Source organism: Lemur catta, chromosome 2 (assembly GCF_020740605.2).
Source record: "Lemur catta isolate mLemCat1 chromosome 2, mLemCat1.pri, whole genome shotgun sequence".
Taxonomy (NCBI): Eukaryota; Metazoa; Chordata; class Mammalia; order Primates; family Lemuridae; genus Lemur; species Lemur catta.
Window position 1 is genome coordinate 86,776,771 of NC_059129.1, and position 18,916 is coordinate 86,795,686.

The 18,916-nt window shown below is 34.9% G+C and overlaps 1 protein-coding gene across 3 annotated transcripts in view; it reads right to left on the reverse strand.

Moving 5' to 3' along the window:
* Nucleotides 1-18,916, reverse strand: part of MAP3K7 (mitogen-activated protein kinase kinase kinase 7) — a 61,393-nt gene that overhangs the window by 34,903 nt on the left and 7,574 nt on the right. For all 3 annotated transcript variants that reach the window (XM_045544033.1, XM_045544035.1, XM_045544034.1), the window contains exons 2-8: nucleotides 12,159-12,269; nucleotides 9,539-9,604; nucleotides 8,981-9,026; nucleotides 7,732-7,870; nucleotides 4,414-4,538; nucleotides 1,994-2,122; nucleotides 92-222 (exon numbers count right to left, since the gene is read on the reverse strand). In XM_045544033.1, the coding sequence (XP_045399989.1) occupies nucleotides 92-222; nucleotides 1,994-2,122; nucleotides 4,414-4,538; nucleotides 7,732-7,870; nucleotides 8,981-9,026; nucleotides 9,539-9,604; nucleotides 12,159-12,269 (747 nt within the window). The remainder of the gene's footprint in view (nucleotides 1-91; nucleotides 223-1,993; nucleotides 2,123-4,413; nucleotides 4,539-7,731; nucleotides 7,871-8,980; nucleotides 9,027-9,538; nucleotides 9,605-12,158; nucleotides 12,270-18,916) is intronic.

The following is an 18,916-nucleotide window of genomic DNA, read 5'->3' on the forward strand; positions in this document are numbered from 1 at the left end:
TGATAATGTTTCTTTTACTTTAAAATCCCATTAAAACTCAGCATACATTAAATTCCCCTAAATCCAAAGCCCCTCAAAAGAAGGATTATACCCGCATCAAGTGAGTCATTATTTTCACAATTTCCTCCATTGAAGGGCGCTGAGAAGGATCTTTAGACCAACAACGAGTCATCAGGCTCTCAATGGGCTTAGGTAAATTTTTGATCAGTGGTGGTCGAGTACCTATAATTGAAAATTAGAGAAGGGGGGAAACAATGTATTTACCCAAAGAATGGTGCAAGCTTTTTATATGTATTTCCAAAGCAGTATTTATTTTATAGATCCTGTAATTTATGATTTATAATTTAGAGTAAAAAAGTACGCTTTCTGTCCTTTAGGTTAACATTTAATTCTATCGATGTACACTTTCATAAAGGGGAAACTACATCTTTTAAAAAGTTAAATAAAAATTTTTATAGTACATTATGGTAAGACTGAGAATTAACAATATTTGATTTGTTATAAACACTCTTTTAACAAATAACAATGGCTTAATGTGTTAAGAAAAGTAAAATGGTGGCTTGAGAAAACCTTTCTTGAATTGCATTTTTCAGATTCAATTGCAAATGGGTTTGAAAAATCATCTTCCATATCTAAAAAAGGGTCTACTATAGTGTTATACTCACTGACTACCAAATGACCCTTTTGTGGGGAGGGTCATTTTGCATTTCACAAGCTGAAAACTGCCAACCTTTTGTAATTACCAAACGTGTAATATTATTAGTAAGGTTCCTACTTAAAGAAGTCCTCAAATATAAGGAGATTTTTATAATTTTATCAATTAACAATTTTATCAATTAACAAGTTAGTTCTTTTACTCCTTAATTCACTGATATTCAATCATTTACTGACAACTGATAGAAAGAAAGCAAACTTTCTTGGTCAATGTTCTAGCATTATCTACAACACTAAAGGTAGTAACATTAAAGGCAGTATGGGAAACTGGTAAAAATAGCTAAGATTACTTAGATGATGGCACTGTTTGATAAGTCTATGAATGACCTAAATAGCAGGCAGATATTTGTTTTTATCACTTCTGAAATAAGATATAAAAATGTCATTAATCAGAACGATTATAATAATCTGATAGAAATGAAGTAACTGAGAGGGATACTAAAGTTAGGAAGGTTAAATAACTTCATGAAGAGCTTATTTTCCCAAAGCAAATGTGAAGTAACTTTATTAATGGAGAGGATGCATTCTAACATCATATCTGGTTAAAAACATCATTATTAGAGGAATAAAAGGAACAGGAGGGAAGCAAGGACATTGACTCCAGAAGTCAATATGACTTATAGGCATTCAAGTCAGAAAGATCTGGATTTGAATCCCAGCTCTACCATGTAACTAATCCTGGATCTTGGGCAAGTTATTTAACCTTTCTAGGTCTCAGTTTTCTAATTGGTAAAATGAGGCAATAGGACTCATTTCATAAGGATGGGTGACAATATAAAAGGAAAGGGTATGAGAAGCACTTTGCGTTTTGCCTATGAGCTTAAGTAACAACTTTCATTCTTTGCTTTCTCTCCTCTGTGAGACCCTTGCCTCCTCAGGAGGAAAAGGTTATTACTCCCCAGTTATCTTAACCATGTGAAAGATTTTATTTATGTATTTATTTTATTTTTTCCACAGTCTAGTCCGATGCTTCTCTATCACTAAGAGAGAGGCAACCTAGACAGCTGGCTCTGTTTGTGCACTGACAGCCTTTCCCTAATCAGCACAGCCAGCAAATGTCCTCAGTCCCATGTGAATGCTAGGACTGCTCCCAACCCTGCCCTGCTGGACTCTGGGGCAGGGAGAGGGGTGGAGACTGGTAATAGGAAAGTACTGTGGTAACAAAGACTATCCATTTTAATGTTAGAAATAAATGGTCTCCTTTGGGGAAGGGGACAGGAACAATTTTCCAAATAGAAAACATACAAACTACATTCAAGAAAAATTTCTTTTCACGAACCATTGTGAACAGCCCACATGATCCGGAAAGCTGGGCCACCAATCTCATCAAAAGGTTTCCGACGCGTTATCACTTCCCAAAGGATAATACCCCAGCTGAAGACATCACATTTTTCACTGTAATTACTACCTAGAAAAAAAAAGGTAGTATAATCTCAAAACTTTTCTTCTACTTGACTTAAAGAAACAACTGCTTTCATAAATTTTAAGAATGGGTATTTTGGATAAAAACAAGAGGCTAGCACATGTGGAGCTAAGAAATTAATCTTTCTGAAGTACTTTAAGTCTTTTCAATATATACATTTTTAAATAAATTAAGAATCCAGAATACACTAAAAAATCTACTTTGGAAAGTCAGTTATTTTCTACCTTCGGATCAAGAGGCACAGGCCTTGTCTTTTATGTATTTAGACTGATAATTTCTTTGGGGCAGAGTATAAAACATTTATACATCCCTTTTTGTAATTTTTTAATCTTGAATTTTCTTCCCATTCTCTGATAGGACAGCATGATTCTGCTATCAAAGCAAAAGAACTTTCTAATTTAGTGTTGCATTTTTCCCCCTACATACGGTGAGATAAAATTTTTAATTTTCAAACTTAAACATAAGTTGTAATTAATGAAAATTATGAATAACAGATTTATAATAAACAGCAAAATTTAGATTATACAGCAAAATTTGTAGGACTGCTAAGTTGGTGAGTGAATCCGTACAATAAATGGTCAAAGAAACCCCTCCTAAGCCAACGCCAAAAAAACCCCAATCCACCATTAAGAATAAACAGTTTTTATAGTGATAGCTTTACATGCTAAGTAGTACACTGTAATGTGGCTTACAATGTTACAATCTCATTTAGGATATAGGTGCAGCCAGTTGACGTCTTTCAGAAATGAAGATGTCTACATAGCCTAATCGTCTCAGTTTTGTTGCTCTAGACAATTAACAGTAACTATTACTTTTTTGTATAAACAAATCTTTTTGTTCTCCATAATATGCCATTTTAACTCACCAAAAGATTTATTAAGTATATAATTTTAAAACAATACCAAATATATATGTTTTATATATGATACAGAAGGCATTATTCAATTTTATGCAATATGACACTCCATTGTCCACTAATTTTTTAATTGCATTTTAGGGCAAAACTGCTCCATTCAAGTGACTAGTTGCATAGCATTTTCTTTTTCTCTGAGGTGGCTAAAAACAAAAAAGTAAAAAACTTTAAACTCATCAAAAATAAAAGAAATAAGCCAAAATCAGGGTCTGATTAATTCAATGTATCTGAATTTTACGGGGTTTCATACTTCCTAATGTACAAATCATCCACCTTCAATTTAACTTCTTGCATTTAAAAGATAATTTGATGTTTTTATACAGGAACCAAGTATACATTTTATGGACTGATCTTTTACAACGTGAGTGAGAAATGGAGGTATAAAAGAAAGAAAGTAAACATATAAGTTTGCCCTTTATTTCTAGTCTGCCCAATTACTTGCATTCTTTTTAAGGCATGTTCATTCAAATTTTAGAGCTGTCCATTTTTAGTTACTAGGAAACCAATACAAAAGCACTGCTATTGCTGGTATTTATGATATACAAAGTCTCTGTGAACACTGAATAATTGCTCCTAGGGGAAAATACAGGGCTAGGCTCCCGTGTGCCTTTGGTCAGAACATTTTTGTCAACTGATCAATACAAAACCTTGTTTCATGTGTGCTTCTGCTTAAAGACACCTTATTTAATATATATTGTTAATTTATTAATATTGAACTCACGGCCAACAGCACTGTTACTCATCCCTGAATGAAGATTATCTAACACATGTATTTTCTCTGTAAGACATATCATAGTCTTCTTGTACTTAGGCAGTACTATGCTTGGGGGCTATTTTAAACAGCAAAATCATCAAAAAAATTCACAAAATGGGAAAAATATGGCTCTAAACAGATCATAAAGGACACCTATTTATAGCATGAGAGCTGAAGTAAGAAGGTGGAGTGTTGCCTTGTTATAAGACCTCAGTTAGGAACGTGTGTTAGGATGACTCAAAATTTACCCTGCTCTATGCACGCACATTATCTGCAAATAACAGTGAATGTACCACAAGTATTAATTTTGGGGTAACAAATAAAGTTTAGAAAGTAGACAATTTTGGAATTATAGAACCTCTGAGCAATGAGGATCAACTGTATACATGCTTGAACCTGCACAGAAGATGCCAGACAACTGAAACCTTGTCATAAAATTTAGGATATAAGGCTATATTTATTTAATTCCTTCTTAGACTTCAGTATATACCTCATAATTACGCAGTATGCAGAAATAAAATCATGGAAATGGGGAAAATCTATAAACGCATATTGGATTCACATGGGGTGAGGCAGATTATCAATCATATCATGCTTTTGCCATTTTACCTTCAAAAACTTCAGGTGCCATCCAAGCAGCACTTCCCTTGTTATTGGTCATGTGTGTCTGAATGTCACAGGCTGTACCAAAATCACAAATTTTTAGAACTGTCCCCCCTGCAACCAGCAGTAAGCTGTTAAAAAAATATATATGTCAAAAGTTACAAGGCCAATACTTGATTCTACAATACAAGAAGAGATATTCGTGGAAATTGAAAGAATTAGGCAAAATCAATGTTACAATTCAACTTCTGTGAAATGTTATTTGGTCACTATACCAGCCTAATAGTTCAGAGGAATAGCAACAAAAATTAACTGACCATGACTTAGCTCTCTTAGGGAGGCTGCTAGACTCACATTTTCATCTTTCTATAATCTTTCCTGACCATACTTCTCTCTGTCCAAAACAAAACATGGGGTTTCAAAAACTTCCAGTAAGTCAACATTATGGTGTCCTGAAATGGGGGCTTAATCATCAATGTGTTATTTTAAAAATAATATTATATAATTTAATTTAAGAAAATAAAGTTAAATAAACCAATATAGAAGGAAACTGGTCCTTAATTTAAATGTCTTCATTTTGAAGATACTTCTAAAAATGTTCAATCCTCAAACCATTTTTGTGTTCAGAATACGTGTGTCTGGGATGAGTACAAATCCATTATGGTTAAAAGGGACCTGATGAAAGATTTCTAGAAAATTTCTGACCTTAAGATTCTGACTTTTGGGTGGGTGGGGGAGACAAAAAAAAAAAAAAAAGATTCTGACTTTCCTAGATTCCAGATTCCATATTACCTAACTACAATCATCAAGTAACATACTCTTACTTAAAAGGTTTTGCTTTTGATGACAAACAGAAATAGAGATGGGTACCATAATTTGCATAATCACACTGTAGCAATAAATATTCAACAGCAATACATGGGGATTCCTAATGTTACAAACTTTTTATATCTGGAGAGATTATTTATAAAATTTGTTCTCTTTTAGTCCAATGTGATTAAGATAAGCCAGAAAACCTACTTATTCACATCTAAGAAAAATATTTTCATAATTCAAAGACTACTATTCACATCTCCATATTACCAAAAATACTTCCTTTATAATTCAAGAATGCTAAATGCACTCTGTACGTACTTCAACTAAAAAGATTTTCCCCCCATCTCAATGTTTTTGTTCAAACTCTTACACTTTTTACCCAAGAAAATTGTAAGAATTTTGTAACTGGTTTTATCCTGATACATTTAAGATATCATAATAATTTTTCTGAATGACTTTTATAATATATTACTACTCCTTTACTCATAAGACTTTAATAGTCCACCAGCCTTCACAATGCCATTCAAGGCTCACTGAAATTTGAACTTAAATTATCTTTGTAGGCTTACTTTCACACTATGTTAGGACTTAAAATACATTTTAATTTCTGCTGTACCTGTGAATGAACTTGCAAGATAAGTAAAATAGGGTCACAAGCACAATCGAATACCACATAAAATGCCTCATTAGATTATCAGGTGCTTTCTTTATATGCCATTCTGAGAAACTCTTCCTGATCACAGAATCTAGATTTTTCCACTGACAATAAGATATAGCAGGTATTCATGCATATTCAATTGTGTATAAAAGCATAGCCATGCTAAAGAATTTTCTTTTCCCCAGTACCTTCTGGAAAATCAATTTTAATTCTAAATTCCAATTTGTATACTAGGTGTACCGAAGATGATTTGCAAGATGGATCCAACCAGTAAGGGGCCTAAGAAGAATGAATGACCTAGATGTTAACGGTATTTACTACCAAAAGGAGAGTCCCTATCTACAATTGATTTTAGAAGGATATATCTGGTCTAATTAGATTGATTAAATAAACCTAAAATTTATGAGGTATGGTTGGATGGAGATTGGGGATAGTAGTTTAAGCTGTGTAATTAATGCAATACAAAAGATGTTAGAAAATGGAAACGGTTTCCTTTTGTAAGATATTTCTCCATATATTGTTCAATAACTAGCCACTTATTCCAAAGCCAAAACACACCCTAATGTAGAAGAAAAGGGACACTTAGGTGTTGCACCTGATGATTTCAGGCTCCTCAAGGAAAAGAATGTTTTGTCTGTACCTGACACGTACCTATACCCTTTAAATCATTAGTCAATTTGTGCTGGATAAGAGCTATAATTCTCACTAGTTTGCTTTAATAATTCAACTCTGTGTTAATATGGGGGGGAAGGAGGATCAAATATCCATAACCAGAGAAAAAAGACATTTTTTCTTCACTAGTTAAGGCAGATAGCTAAGATAATAGCCTCAGGAGTCAAGTTTAAAAAATGAAAATGTCATGAATCTACAGCTTAAACATTATTTTACCAGGGACCTGGGGAAACAGAACCAGTTTAAGCCTAGGAGTAGAAATAAGGTACACTAGCAAGAACAGCCATTCTAAGAGTTGGAATGTATGTAGAGTGTACCTGATTAAACTTGAGTGAAAAGTTACACCCAGAGGGGATGTTTTAATGCTTTAAACCAGAATCAACAGAATGGAAAAACTGAAGACTATACTAATTTCCTAGGGGGAGCCTCTCACGGAAGACTGATGTGGTGGGGTAGGGGTGGCGTGTGGGAAGATATGTGGGGACTTTTTCACTTTGTCACAGGTGCATAAAGAAACGAAATTAGAGAGAAAAAGGAACAATACATTTTACATGTGTTTTCTTTAACTAAATATTTATACAACAAAAACCCCAAAACTTTTGCCTTTTAAACTACTTATCTAAGGAATTTAAAAGTTTTTTGACGTCCCAAAGATTCTCATTATGAAGAAATTCAGAATATTTTCAATCTCCACCATGATGCCAGAAATGCCCTTTTGCTTTTCTCTAAAAGGGCGAGTAGTAATAACTCTGCAAATTTTTGTAGAATGTCTACGTGTGGACATTGTGCTAGCTGTTAGGGATACAGGAAGAAACCAGTCAGACTTGTCTCTGTTCTCCAGGAACTGTCTATGAGCAACATTATATATCGCAGGCACAAAATGAGATGTATAGACTAACAGATTCTATAAGTATGCTAATCAAAGGTAGGAGTTATTAAAAATAAAAATCCCATTAAAGACAACATCTAAAATATAAGCTTACTTTAAATGACTAAATGATGGTGAGTTAAAAATAAACACTGAGTAAGCCAAAAAGAAAAAGAGAAACTTTTATACAACAATCAGGTTGAATTAGGGAGTGGGTGGGGGAGGTGAAAGAAAGTGAGAGAGTGAGAACAAGACAGAAGGAGGAAGGGGCAGGAGGAGGGGTGAGGGGCATCATGTTATTAGAACTTACTTTGGTGGTTTCAGGTCCCTGTGAATTAGAGCTTTGGGTTGCATGCTGTGAAGATAAGCCACTCCTTGAGAACACTGTAAACACCAACTCATTGCGTGGGCAGCAGTGTAATATGGCAATGGTTCAGCACCATGCAGCACTGCAAAAGAAAGGCACAAACTAAAAAGAACTTTATTGCATATAACAAAAGATACAATGTGAATCCAAGTACTCTCAGAACATATGACTGGGTATTTTTCTATACATGCTCCATCAGTCCTGCTTTTAATTCTTTTCTAAATAAAAAAGATGGAAATATCACATAATTTTGAGTGGATAATTATATAAGTATCTAACATTTAATAGTCTATTAAATATTATTCATACATACAACTAAAATTAATATATATCACCAAACTTTTCTAAGTGATATTGATAGATAAAGTCTTTCACACAGTAATATAAATTATAAGCAGTCTTATGGCACACACTATAAGGCAGATGCAGAGAAATAGTACACAAAGAAATAAAATGTATGTCAAGATGTTTATAACTATATTTTACATAACAGTTAAAAATTAGAAGTAGTTCAACCAAAAAACAAAAATCAGTGGAGCATTAGATACCCATCAACCATGATGAACACATGGGCAGTAAATATAAGTAAAAGTTTATATAAAATAATGTTAATTAAAAAGCAAAATACGATAATTTATTTTCTCTACCTGGTGCTATAAGAAACAATATATTTATATTATGGTTGGTATTTTTAGGGTAAAAGAGCTTTGTTCTACAAAGATAACTCAATGATACACAAAGTTTTTTTCATTGTTACAATTAAAATGTTCTGTGCAGTGAGTTTTCACAATTTTATTTTTTGAAAAGAAAAAATAAAGCAGACTGAAATGGAAGTATGGTTAAAGGGTTTTAAAATGAGGAGGCTCAAAGATAAGGGAGAAAAAGAAAAATGGAAAGTCTGAAGATATATTAAAATCTATTTTAAAAAGCTTATTTTATTTTACTTGATGCTTTTAACATAACAAAAAGTACTATCAATTTAAAAAGTTGATATAGACTTCTAAATTTCACATATTAATGTTATAGCATCTTTCTTATCTATTCATGTTTAATCTTTTGCAGATTTCTTTTAATTACCTCCTTTTGAGTCTGATGATAAATTATGAAGAACATTAAATAACTTAGAGTTTATATTAAAAGCTTTCAAATTCTTTTAATCTACTAGCATAAAGACAGGTCTAATGACACTCACCATTATATAAAGAGCCCCCTTCAGCATATTCCATCACAAGACACACCTAAAGAAAACATACGCAAGAAGAATTAACCCCAGAGCTATGGCATCTTAGGGCCCTTGAGAAATAATTTAATTCAACCCCTTGATTTTACAGACACATTAAAAATCATTTTTTTTTGGCCCCTGCTATGTGAATGGTATGAAAGAAAGGAAAAAAGTATCTATGACCTAAGATCTTGTCTTCTAGGAGCCCAGCAGGAGTGGAGATATATGTAAAAACACAACCATAAGATCTTTCCGGGACTTTCTTCAGTGCTAATAATATTAGTAGGTGCTGTCACAGGATATCAAAAGCCTCATAAGAAGATGAAGTTATTTGATAAGACCACCTAAAACAACTCTTATACCGTTTTACTAAAAGGCTAGAAACAAAATAAATATATAAAGCACAACTGTTCTTTCAGAAATACATCTAAGATAGCAGATCAAGACAGCTTCCTAAACTACACACTTGTACATTTCTGCCATGTCATTTCTCATAGACAGATAACAACAAAAAAGTGACAAACTTACTGGGTTCAAGCAGGCTCCATACAGCTTTACAATATTAGGATGGTTCACACGGGATAACTGCCGAAGCTGTAACAAATTAAGGTTTCTTTTAAAAAGTGGTAACTTTTTAGGTACTGATTTCACAGCATCATTAAAATCTTTTCATTGTACAAAACATTTAAACCACTCAACAATCACTATTTACTATGTAGCAGGCACTGTGGTCATAGGCACTGGAAATACCAAGTGCCTGCCCAGAATGGCACAGAATCCCTGTCCTCCAGCTCACACGGTTTAGTTGGGGAGACAGACAGGTAAATAAATAATTAAAGCAATGTGCAAAGTGCTATAACAGGAGTTATAAACAAGGCAATGATAAGAACATGGAATAAGAAATTAACTCTGCTGAGAAATGTTAGGATATCATCCTACAGATGGTACTGAGCGGAGTTACCCAAGCCAGTAGAAGCCATGTTACCACTGTTATCATCATTTCTATAGGTATGACTGAGCAGTCTAGCTACTCTACATGGGTCCCTGGTGGGCACCTGCTAGGTAGGTATTATCATTTCCATTTTAAAGATGAGATCTTAAAGTTAAGGCTCAGAGAGGATTATTAAATCCTCCTATAGCTAGGAAGTGGTACAGGTGGGCTTCAACTTTAATCTACCTTACTTAAATTGTGCAATCTTTCTGTATACTTGCCTCTATTCCATTTTCCATCTCTTGAATTAATTTTCTCCACTCCATTCCCACTGCCATTGCCTTAGTGATTCTAACCGGAACCACTGCAGTAATTACTACAGCCTTCTCCTAGCTGGTCTCCCTACTTCCAGTTTTAATCTTCTCTGATCAGTGATTCACACTGAGGTCAGTGAGGGGTTTGGCTGTACTCATTTCTCTTGTTCTAGATCTCTAACTTCTATTAATGTATCCTGTCCCCCTCCACCAAACTACTTCTTGCTCTTTCTTCTCTCCCTTCTCTTCTCTTTTCTGCCCTTTCCCCTCTCTTCTTCCTCTCCTTCTCTATTACTTACATTATGCTGCTGGCTCATATTAAGTCCACGAGGGTCTCTAAACCTTTATCTTATGTACCTCTCTACAGCCAACATTTGTGGATTGTCAGTCCTAACAGAAGTCACTATTTATTACATTTATTTACTATATATATGTGAAATGAGAAAACAGAACCCATTTTTTGGAAGTTGGAAAGCAAATGACTAGCAATAAGTGATGTAACAGACCTAAAAGAGCTGAATCATAAACCTGCAATGAGAAAAACTGAGAAGCAACCAGATATATCTCACAAAACCTCTAAAAGGTTAGGGAGTGGTGGTACTACCAGGTACCTATGCAAGTGAGCCAATAAATGGAGGGGGGTGGGAGATTGGTTGAAAATTAAAACCAAAGATTCCTTCTCTGACTGCAAACAGCTTAGTGACTATCTCTTATCATCCCAGCAGAAGACTAGAGGTAGATTCTTTAGAGAAAGTGAACAAACAGCGTCTGGATTGGGGGACAAACATAAAGGAAGGAATAAGCTCAAAGTAGTTGTCTCTGGGAAGCAGAAAATTAGATGGAAGGAGGTATAGGGGATTGAAGTTTTTTTACTAAGAATTTTTGGAGAACCATTTGCCTCTTTAAATTCCATGCACATATAATCTCGATTTAAAAAAATTTTCCCCAAGCTATTTGACTCATGATTCCTAGTATTTAACACATATGCTATTTCATGCAGCTTTGTGAAACTGCCAATACAACAGGATATGATCAATGACCTTATCTAAACCATAAATAAAAATCATGACTAAGGCAAGGCTGAGGCCAAACTCCTAGAGTATTCTACTAGAGATCATATTTCTTTATGATGACATCAAACCATTCATGAGCATATCTCAACTCATTTGGCCAATTACAAATCACTTCATCAGATCAATTAAATCTTCATTTCTCCATGTTTAACATTAAAAAAAATCATGAAGTATACTTTGAAATTATGATTAAATGAAAACAGATATAAATTCAGAAGGTTAATGAGGCCGAGGCCATTTATCCATTGGTCAATGAGGTTAAAGTGATGAAAATACTGATTTAATTAAACACTGATCTAATATACAAAATAATACAAAGTTAATAAGTAATAAATCTGATAATATGGTAATGCCATGATTATTGAATTTTCCTTCATCAATCTATAAGAGAATAGAGTTGTAAATTTTCATGCTAAAAGAGAAAAATCAAATTTGAAGTTATTTTTAAAATAACCTCATTTGAGGTTTTAAAAACATTCAGTTAAAAATGAGTAAAATTTTCTTTCTTAATTTTAGATAATGGGAAAGAGTACCATTTCTTTTCTGTTTTAAAATTAAAATACTATGCCTTGAAATAGATCTGAATTCCACTAATAAGAGATGAATTCATTTATGTAGTTAAGTCTCTTTTCCCCTGATTTTTAATCAGAATTAAGAGTGTGAATAAAAAAATGTTCCTATGGCTCCATATGGCATTACCTTTGGTTCAACCAAATTGCTGATGTACATGTATACAAAGAAATGACAACTGAGAAACAATCTTTTTCATATTAAATTCACAAAGCATCTTAGGTGAAGATCTAGACAACAGAAATGTCATCTCAACTTACCTCTACAATAAAAGCTTTCCTCTCAGATTCACTTTCTATTTGTTTAATAGCAACATCTTTTGCTCTCCATTTAGCTTTGCAAACTACTCCAAAGGCTCCTCTTCCAACAACCTGAATTAAAAAAAAAAAATCCAAATAATCAGAATCAAATGGATCCCGCCCAATATATAACACTGAAGATCATCTTTAAGACATAAAAAGATTTTAGAAATCATCAATATCTGGACTTGCCACCAAGCAAGTATGAATTGTCATTAAAATGAGGAGATGATGAAATGCACACTTGTCTTTATCTTTGAAAGTTTACGGTCTAGACGCTCCCCCTCACCCCCCCAAGTAAAACCAAAAACGGCAAAAAAACAAACAAAACAAAAACCATGGAACCATAAATAATGTAAAGGAATTCGTTAAATGCAGAAAAAAATTTAACACAAGCAAGATGAATGAGAAAACAGAAGATGGTTTGGAAAAATAAAAACAAAAAAGCAAGAACATATGATAAATATGAATATTTTAAGCTATCATATTTAAGAAGTTAAAAAATAGCTTTGAAATAATTCAAAAGGGATAGGGGAGAAAGGATACAAGCATAAATATTAAAAGGTTGGCCATGATGAAGGCTAGACAAAATTTATTACCTACTCAATAAAAGCAACAACAAAATAAAAACAAACAATAGTTTTTGATACCTGTAAGAACAAAATCATTAGATTTTATCATTGCAGAGGACCTTAGTTCAGTGTCATCTACTCCAGTCTCTCAACTTCCAAGGTGTCTAAGCAGTCTGTGTCAAGGCCTTTTTCTTAAGTGAAAACTCTACCTTCCTATACCACATTTATATGTACTTTCTATATAGTACACACTGGAATAATCCTTTGCATACGTTACCTAATTTATATAGCCCTAGGAGACAGGTACTAATGCCATCCTCATTTTCAAGATGAAGCACTTAGCTTTCAATAAGTAAACTAACTTGCCCAAAGCTATGTAGCTAGCCAGTAGTAAAGTGCAGTTTGTTGACAGGTAATCTAACATTAGAATGCTAATGATCCTAATTTGTAACATATATAAAGCCCTTCATATATCAGAGAGTAAAAGTTATATGTCTTCCCTTGGAGGAAACTTCACTTTAGACAAACTTACATGAACAAATTCTTGACACAAAACTCTTCTAATAACAAAGCTGACTACAGCTAAGCTGATCAAATAATTTATTATCTATGTTGGGACACTCTGTAGAGTAAAAAGGGGGCACTAATAATAACTGTATCAGGACAGTGGTTGTAAATTGGGATGTATGGCCCCTCCAGCCATAGCTCAAACTCTATTCCACAAATCACATAAAGTAATACGAACATTTCTCATATTGCTCAATGTATAAAGCCACACAAATGGTTAACATTTTTTGAATGTTTACCACATGCCAGGCACCATTCTATGTGCTTTTCATGCACTAACACATTTAATCCTCCCCCATTTTAAAGGTAGGCAAATGGAGTCATGTCCAAGATCATAGAGTCAGAAAGTATGCAGAGAAGCCAGGATTTGAAGTCTAGAGCATGTAATGACCAATATATTCTATATTCAGCTTCTGTCATTGGCTTAAAGGAAATGGGGCTGCCTCTAGGCAAAATTGCAAAGTAGGTCAACATCTCTGGTAGCTAGTCTTTCCTTTGGTAACTTTTTCTTTTACCCTTCCAGAAGTTTAGGCTCTTACTCTCCTTCACAGCTCTCATAAGAGAAAGGAACCAACATCAGTCATTTGCACTTGCCACCCAGTTACTTTACCATGAATGGGTATTGGCTACCAGGTACCATTAGAATAATAGAAAGAGCACATCCAGGCTCCAGAACCCAATAGAATTGAGTTTGAATGCAGGGCTCTATCTGTTAGCTCTTAATGCTGTACAAGTCTATGTTTCTGTTTTCTTAACAGTAAAGTGGAGGTACTCACATTTCCCTTACTGAGTATAAACAGGGTTCACAAGTTAAAACCAGGTATTTCCTTAAATACTAAAAAAGAACAATAAGTGCTTGAAGTTGGGTATGAATCAGTGTAAGGAGCTATCATACTTCTCTCACAACTAAGATGAATACAAACAAATCCTAAAAAAAATTTCAACTTTACGGCAACATTAAACTAAGAAGATATACATAGAGACCAGCCTATCTATTGATGTTACTATTAACTATGAAACAATTATTATAAAGTCATTTAATATAGTCTTCAACCATGTATTTATAAATGTATCAAAGAAATGGATACTCAATAGGACTCTCCTTGTTTCATTTTTCTATTAAGTAATGTCCACACAGGGATTCTAAACATTATATTTGTGGATCGATCATGCACTTGTCACAAAAATTCATATGACTATTTGTGATCCACAAGTGGCACCTAGCGATGAGATGATAGCTAACTCTGAGCTTTTAATTTACAAAATGTGACCAAATGAGGGCATGATAAACTTTCTGTTTTGTTTGAGAAAGCAATTTTTCAGAACACACTGAAATACAAAATAGGCACATTCCTGTTAGATGAGAGCCCATGGCCTCAAGAAGCCTCTACTCTCATCAGGGCCATAAAATCTTTCACATGCATGGCAAAACAACAGGATCTAAAACGACAACAAAGAAAGGCTAAGATGTCCAAAGTTGTATGTGTAAATCGAAATCGATGATAGAGTAACTGCTGTAAATTCAAAGGAGTGAAATTATAAGCACAGAATCAATGTTTAAAGAATTAAATTTCTGTGTATCAGAAAATGACTTCCAATTCTTTTCAAATGGCATAAATGTAAAGATATTAGAGGTGAGAAGAAAACAATGTATAAAGAATGGACCCCTGTCTTCATGGGATAAACGTGAGGAAGAGAAGAAATTCAAAACTAAACAGTACTTTTTAATTTTTTAAACACTTACTAGCTGGAGACCCAAAGGTGAGAGTCCATGACGGGGACTAAAGAACTCCCCACTACCTCTTTCCAGAATAGGCTTAGGAATTCAAAGGCAAAAAGGACTTATAGCCTCCACTTCTCACTTAGATCCCTGGGAGCAAGAAGCCTCAGAGAATGTGCTTTGCAAACATGAGAAGCTACAAAGGAGTAAGAACAGTGGCAAGGGAGATGGACAGAGGGAGGCCCTACCTAAGGCTCCCTCAGCCCTAGCAGGATGTGGAAGTGATACAGAAAAACTCTTGCCAGGAGGAAAGCAAGGTAAATGAAAATTAAAGAGCCTCTGACTGCAGGAAGGAAGCTACTGCAGTGCAGAGTGCTGGGATTTGTATCAGAGGCTGTGGGATAGCAGCCAGCTCAAATACAGGCAGCTTAATTAAGAATACAGCTGACTTTCAGAGGATCAATGAAAGCCAAGGGAAAGGCCTTGTCAGCAAGCAGGAGAAATGAGTCAGGTTTTCTGCCTTCAAGGGGTGCAAGTGAGGCTTTATACTAAAAGAATGATGAACTTCATTTGGTTACTCTTTAAACCAAGATTTCTTGAGTGCCTACTACATCCAGCTCCTGTTTGGGATATTAGAAATACAGCAGTAAATAAAACAAAGGCTCTAATCTACATGGAATGCACTTTCTAGTGTGTGTGGAGGGAAGTGGGAAGGAGAAAAGACAATTCATACACAGACAAAAAGATGAATAAGAAAATATCAGACTGTAAAAAATGCCACATAGAGAACAAAAAAATAGGATGCTATAAAAAAGAGACTAGTGGCAGCTCCAGACTAGGTAGTACAGAAAGACCATCTGAGCAGGTTATTAACCTGGTATGTGGATGGCACGAGGCACCAACCGAAGATCAGGGAGAAGAAACAACTAATGTAAAGGCCCTAAGGAAAAAAAATCATTCCCTTATACTTGAACCCCATCTATGGGCTAGGTGCTAATCTTGGCAATGAAGATACAGCACTGAACAAACCAAATCCAAATCCTCGTTCTCACTGTTTATTTTTCTCATGGAAGAGACAAAGACGAAGTGAGATATATAAGAAAAATATATAATATTTTAAAAAATAAGTGTGCTAAGGAGTAAGTTGTGTGTGTATACATGTGTACACACTCCCGAATACACTGTCTACCAATTTTAGACAGTGTAGTCACACAAAACCTCATGGAGAAAGGTGACATTTTAGTGATGATCTAGAATATTTGGGGTGTTTGGTGTGGCTGGTGCCTAGTAGGAGAAGAGAAGAGTGAGGTAAGATAAAGCTGGAAGGACAGGCAGAGCCTGGATCCTGAAAGGTTCTATGTACCATGAAAAAGATTTTGGATTTCAGTCTAAGCACAATGGGAAGCAACTGGAGAAATTTAAGGAAGGAAAGACATACTGTGACTTACATTAAAAAAATCATTCTAGCTCTTATTTAAAGAATGGATTATAGGGAAGCTGGAATATATAAAGAGAGAGACCCATTAGGAGGCTATTACAGCAGCCCAAGCAACTGGTAATAGCTGTGAGGACAAGGTTGATGGGACTAATACAGAAAACTGGGCAGATCTGGGACATGATTTAGAGGTAGAGTGAATAGGGCTTGCTGATTGTCTGCATGCAGGCGGGACAGGTGGAGAGGAAAAGAGATGAATCAAAGACAATGTCTAGATTGGGCAACAATTTACTAAAGTATAAGAATGAAGAAAGCAGATTTTAAAAAATAACTCAAGAGTTTTGTTTTAGTCATATGAAGTTTAAGATGCCTATTAGATATCCAAGTTGGATCTATGGAGAAGTCAGGCAAAGAGGTACAAACTTGGGAGTCATTAGTATATCGTTGGTATTTCTAGTCAATCAACTGGATGAGATCACCAAAAAATAATAATACATAGATACTGAGGTCTGAGAACTCAGCTTTGCAACATTTCAACATTTAAAACACAACACAGGAGAAAGAGCTAGCAAAGATTAAGAAGAAACAGTCAATATGGTAGCAGGCAAACCAAGAGTGTCACAGAAGCCAAGAGAAAAAAATGTTTGAAGAAGAAAGCAGAGGGAAGAACAGTGAAAGCATTAAGCCTGTGGCTCTCAAAGTGTGGTCTCTGGTTCAGAAGCATCAGTATCACCTGGAAATCTGTAAGAATTGTAAATTCCAAGCAATCTGTGTTTTACCAAGCCTTCCAGGTAATCCTGATGTTTCAGAACCACTGCATTAGGCCAACACATTAACAACACATTAATAAGACAAGATATTTCAGTGGAAGCCATCTCATAGACAAGAGAGCCCTCCCCTGCTGTTGACATCATTGATGAAAGCTTTCCAGAGCACCCAGATACCATCTTGGGCAGGAGAAAGGGAAAATGAAAATCCTTATGAGGGAAGACTGAACTTTGAAATAACTGAATACATCTTGAATTTTCTGAGTAAAAAATGACCTGAAAGAGATGTTTTACATTGAAATTAACCAAGTTACCTTTAATGTGGCAAGATTAAATACTTTACTGAGTTGAAAAGAGGGAAGATTTAAGGTGGCAATCAATTACAGAAAAATAATTGCTTTTCTGAACAATCTTCAAAAACAAATAGGAAATGCAGACATGATTAGCTGGGCATGGTGGCGCATGCCTGTAGTCCCAGCTACTCGGGAGGCTGAGGCAGTAGCATCGCTTGAGCCCAGGAGTTTGAGGTTGCTGTGAGCTAGGCTGACGCCACAGCACTCTAGCCCGGGCAACAGAGTGAGACTCTGTCTCCAAAAAAAAAAAAAAAAGAGGAAATACAGACATGGAATTGAAAAAAAGAGTATAAGTATATATGCATAAGGGTTTGGGTGGAAAATATAATAATTAGATGATATGCAACTGGGAAAGTTATTTCATGCTATATTTTCCCTTCCTTCCCCCAATTCTGACACTAGCTCTCTAAGGGAGCAAGTCCGAATGGGAATTAGTGGTGGCAGAAGGTGCACTATAGAATGAAAAAAGTACATTCCAATATACTCCTCATCCCATTTTCTAAGAAATAATATTTTAAAGAAGTGCAATTTTATTATTTGTACAATGCAACCTTATATTTGTTTAACAAAATACTACAACTTATAAAAGCACTTTCTTACAAATATGACAAAGTTTAAGTCATAATCCTGTGAATATCCAAGATTTTTTACTTCTCCCTCAGAGAGGAGAAAACCAAGGTTCCTAGAGTTGAAGTTATCTACTCAAAAATCATGTAACTAGTAAACCAGAGTCACCTTTCAGATAGGTCTGATGGTTCCAACAAAACAGAAGCCCAACATAGATACACAGCACTTGGTCCAGTGCCTTGTACAGAGGAATCATTAGAAAATGCTACTCAGAAATATTAGGTCATTAAATATGAAATATTTGATTTTGAATCAAAAGTGTAGTTCACTATATCTCAAACAAGAAGCAGTACAATTAATCAAATTATGTGCCTAAACTATCGACACAGTTTTGCCATCTTAACAGGAGCTTGTTTATGCCAGCAGCAAAGAAGCCTGGAGAGCAAATGGTGATGAAATCACCAAAGACGTTTTCCACTGCTTGTTGAGAATTGAACATATTTTTTTCTTGCAAGAAGTGGTCCAAAGCCTGGCAGAAGTGTTTGTCAGTTGGTGCAAGGTCCGGTGAATACAGTGGAAAACAGAGTTTCAAAGTCTAGCTATTGTAGTTTGAGCAGTGTTGTTTGTGCTACATTTGGTCAAGCATTGTCTTGCAAGAGGATTGGCCTGTTTCTATTGACCAATCTTGGCTGCTTAATCGCAAGCATTCTCATCATTTCATCCAGTTGGTTGCAGTAG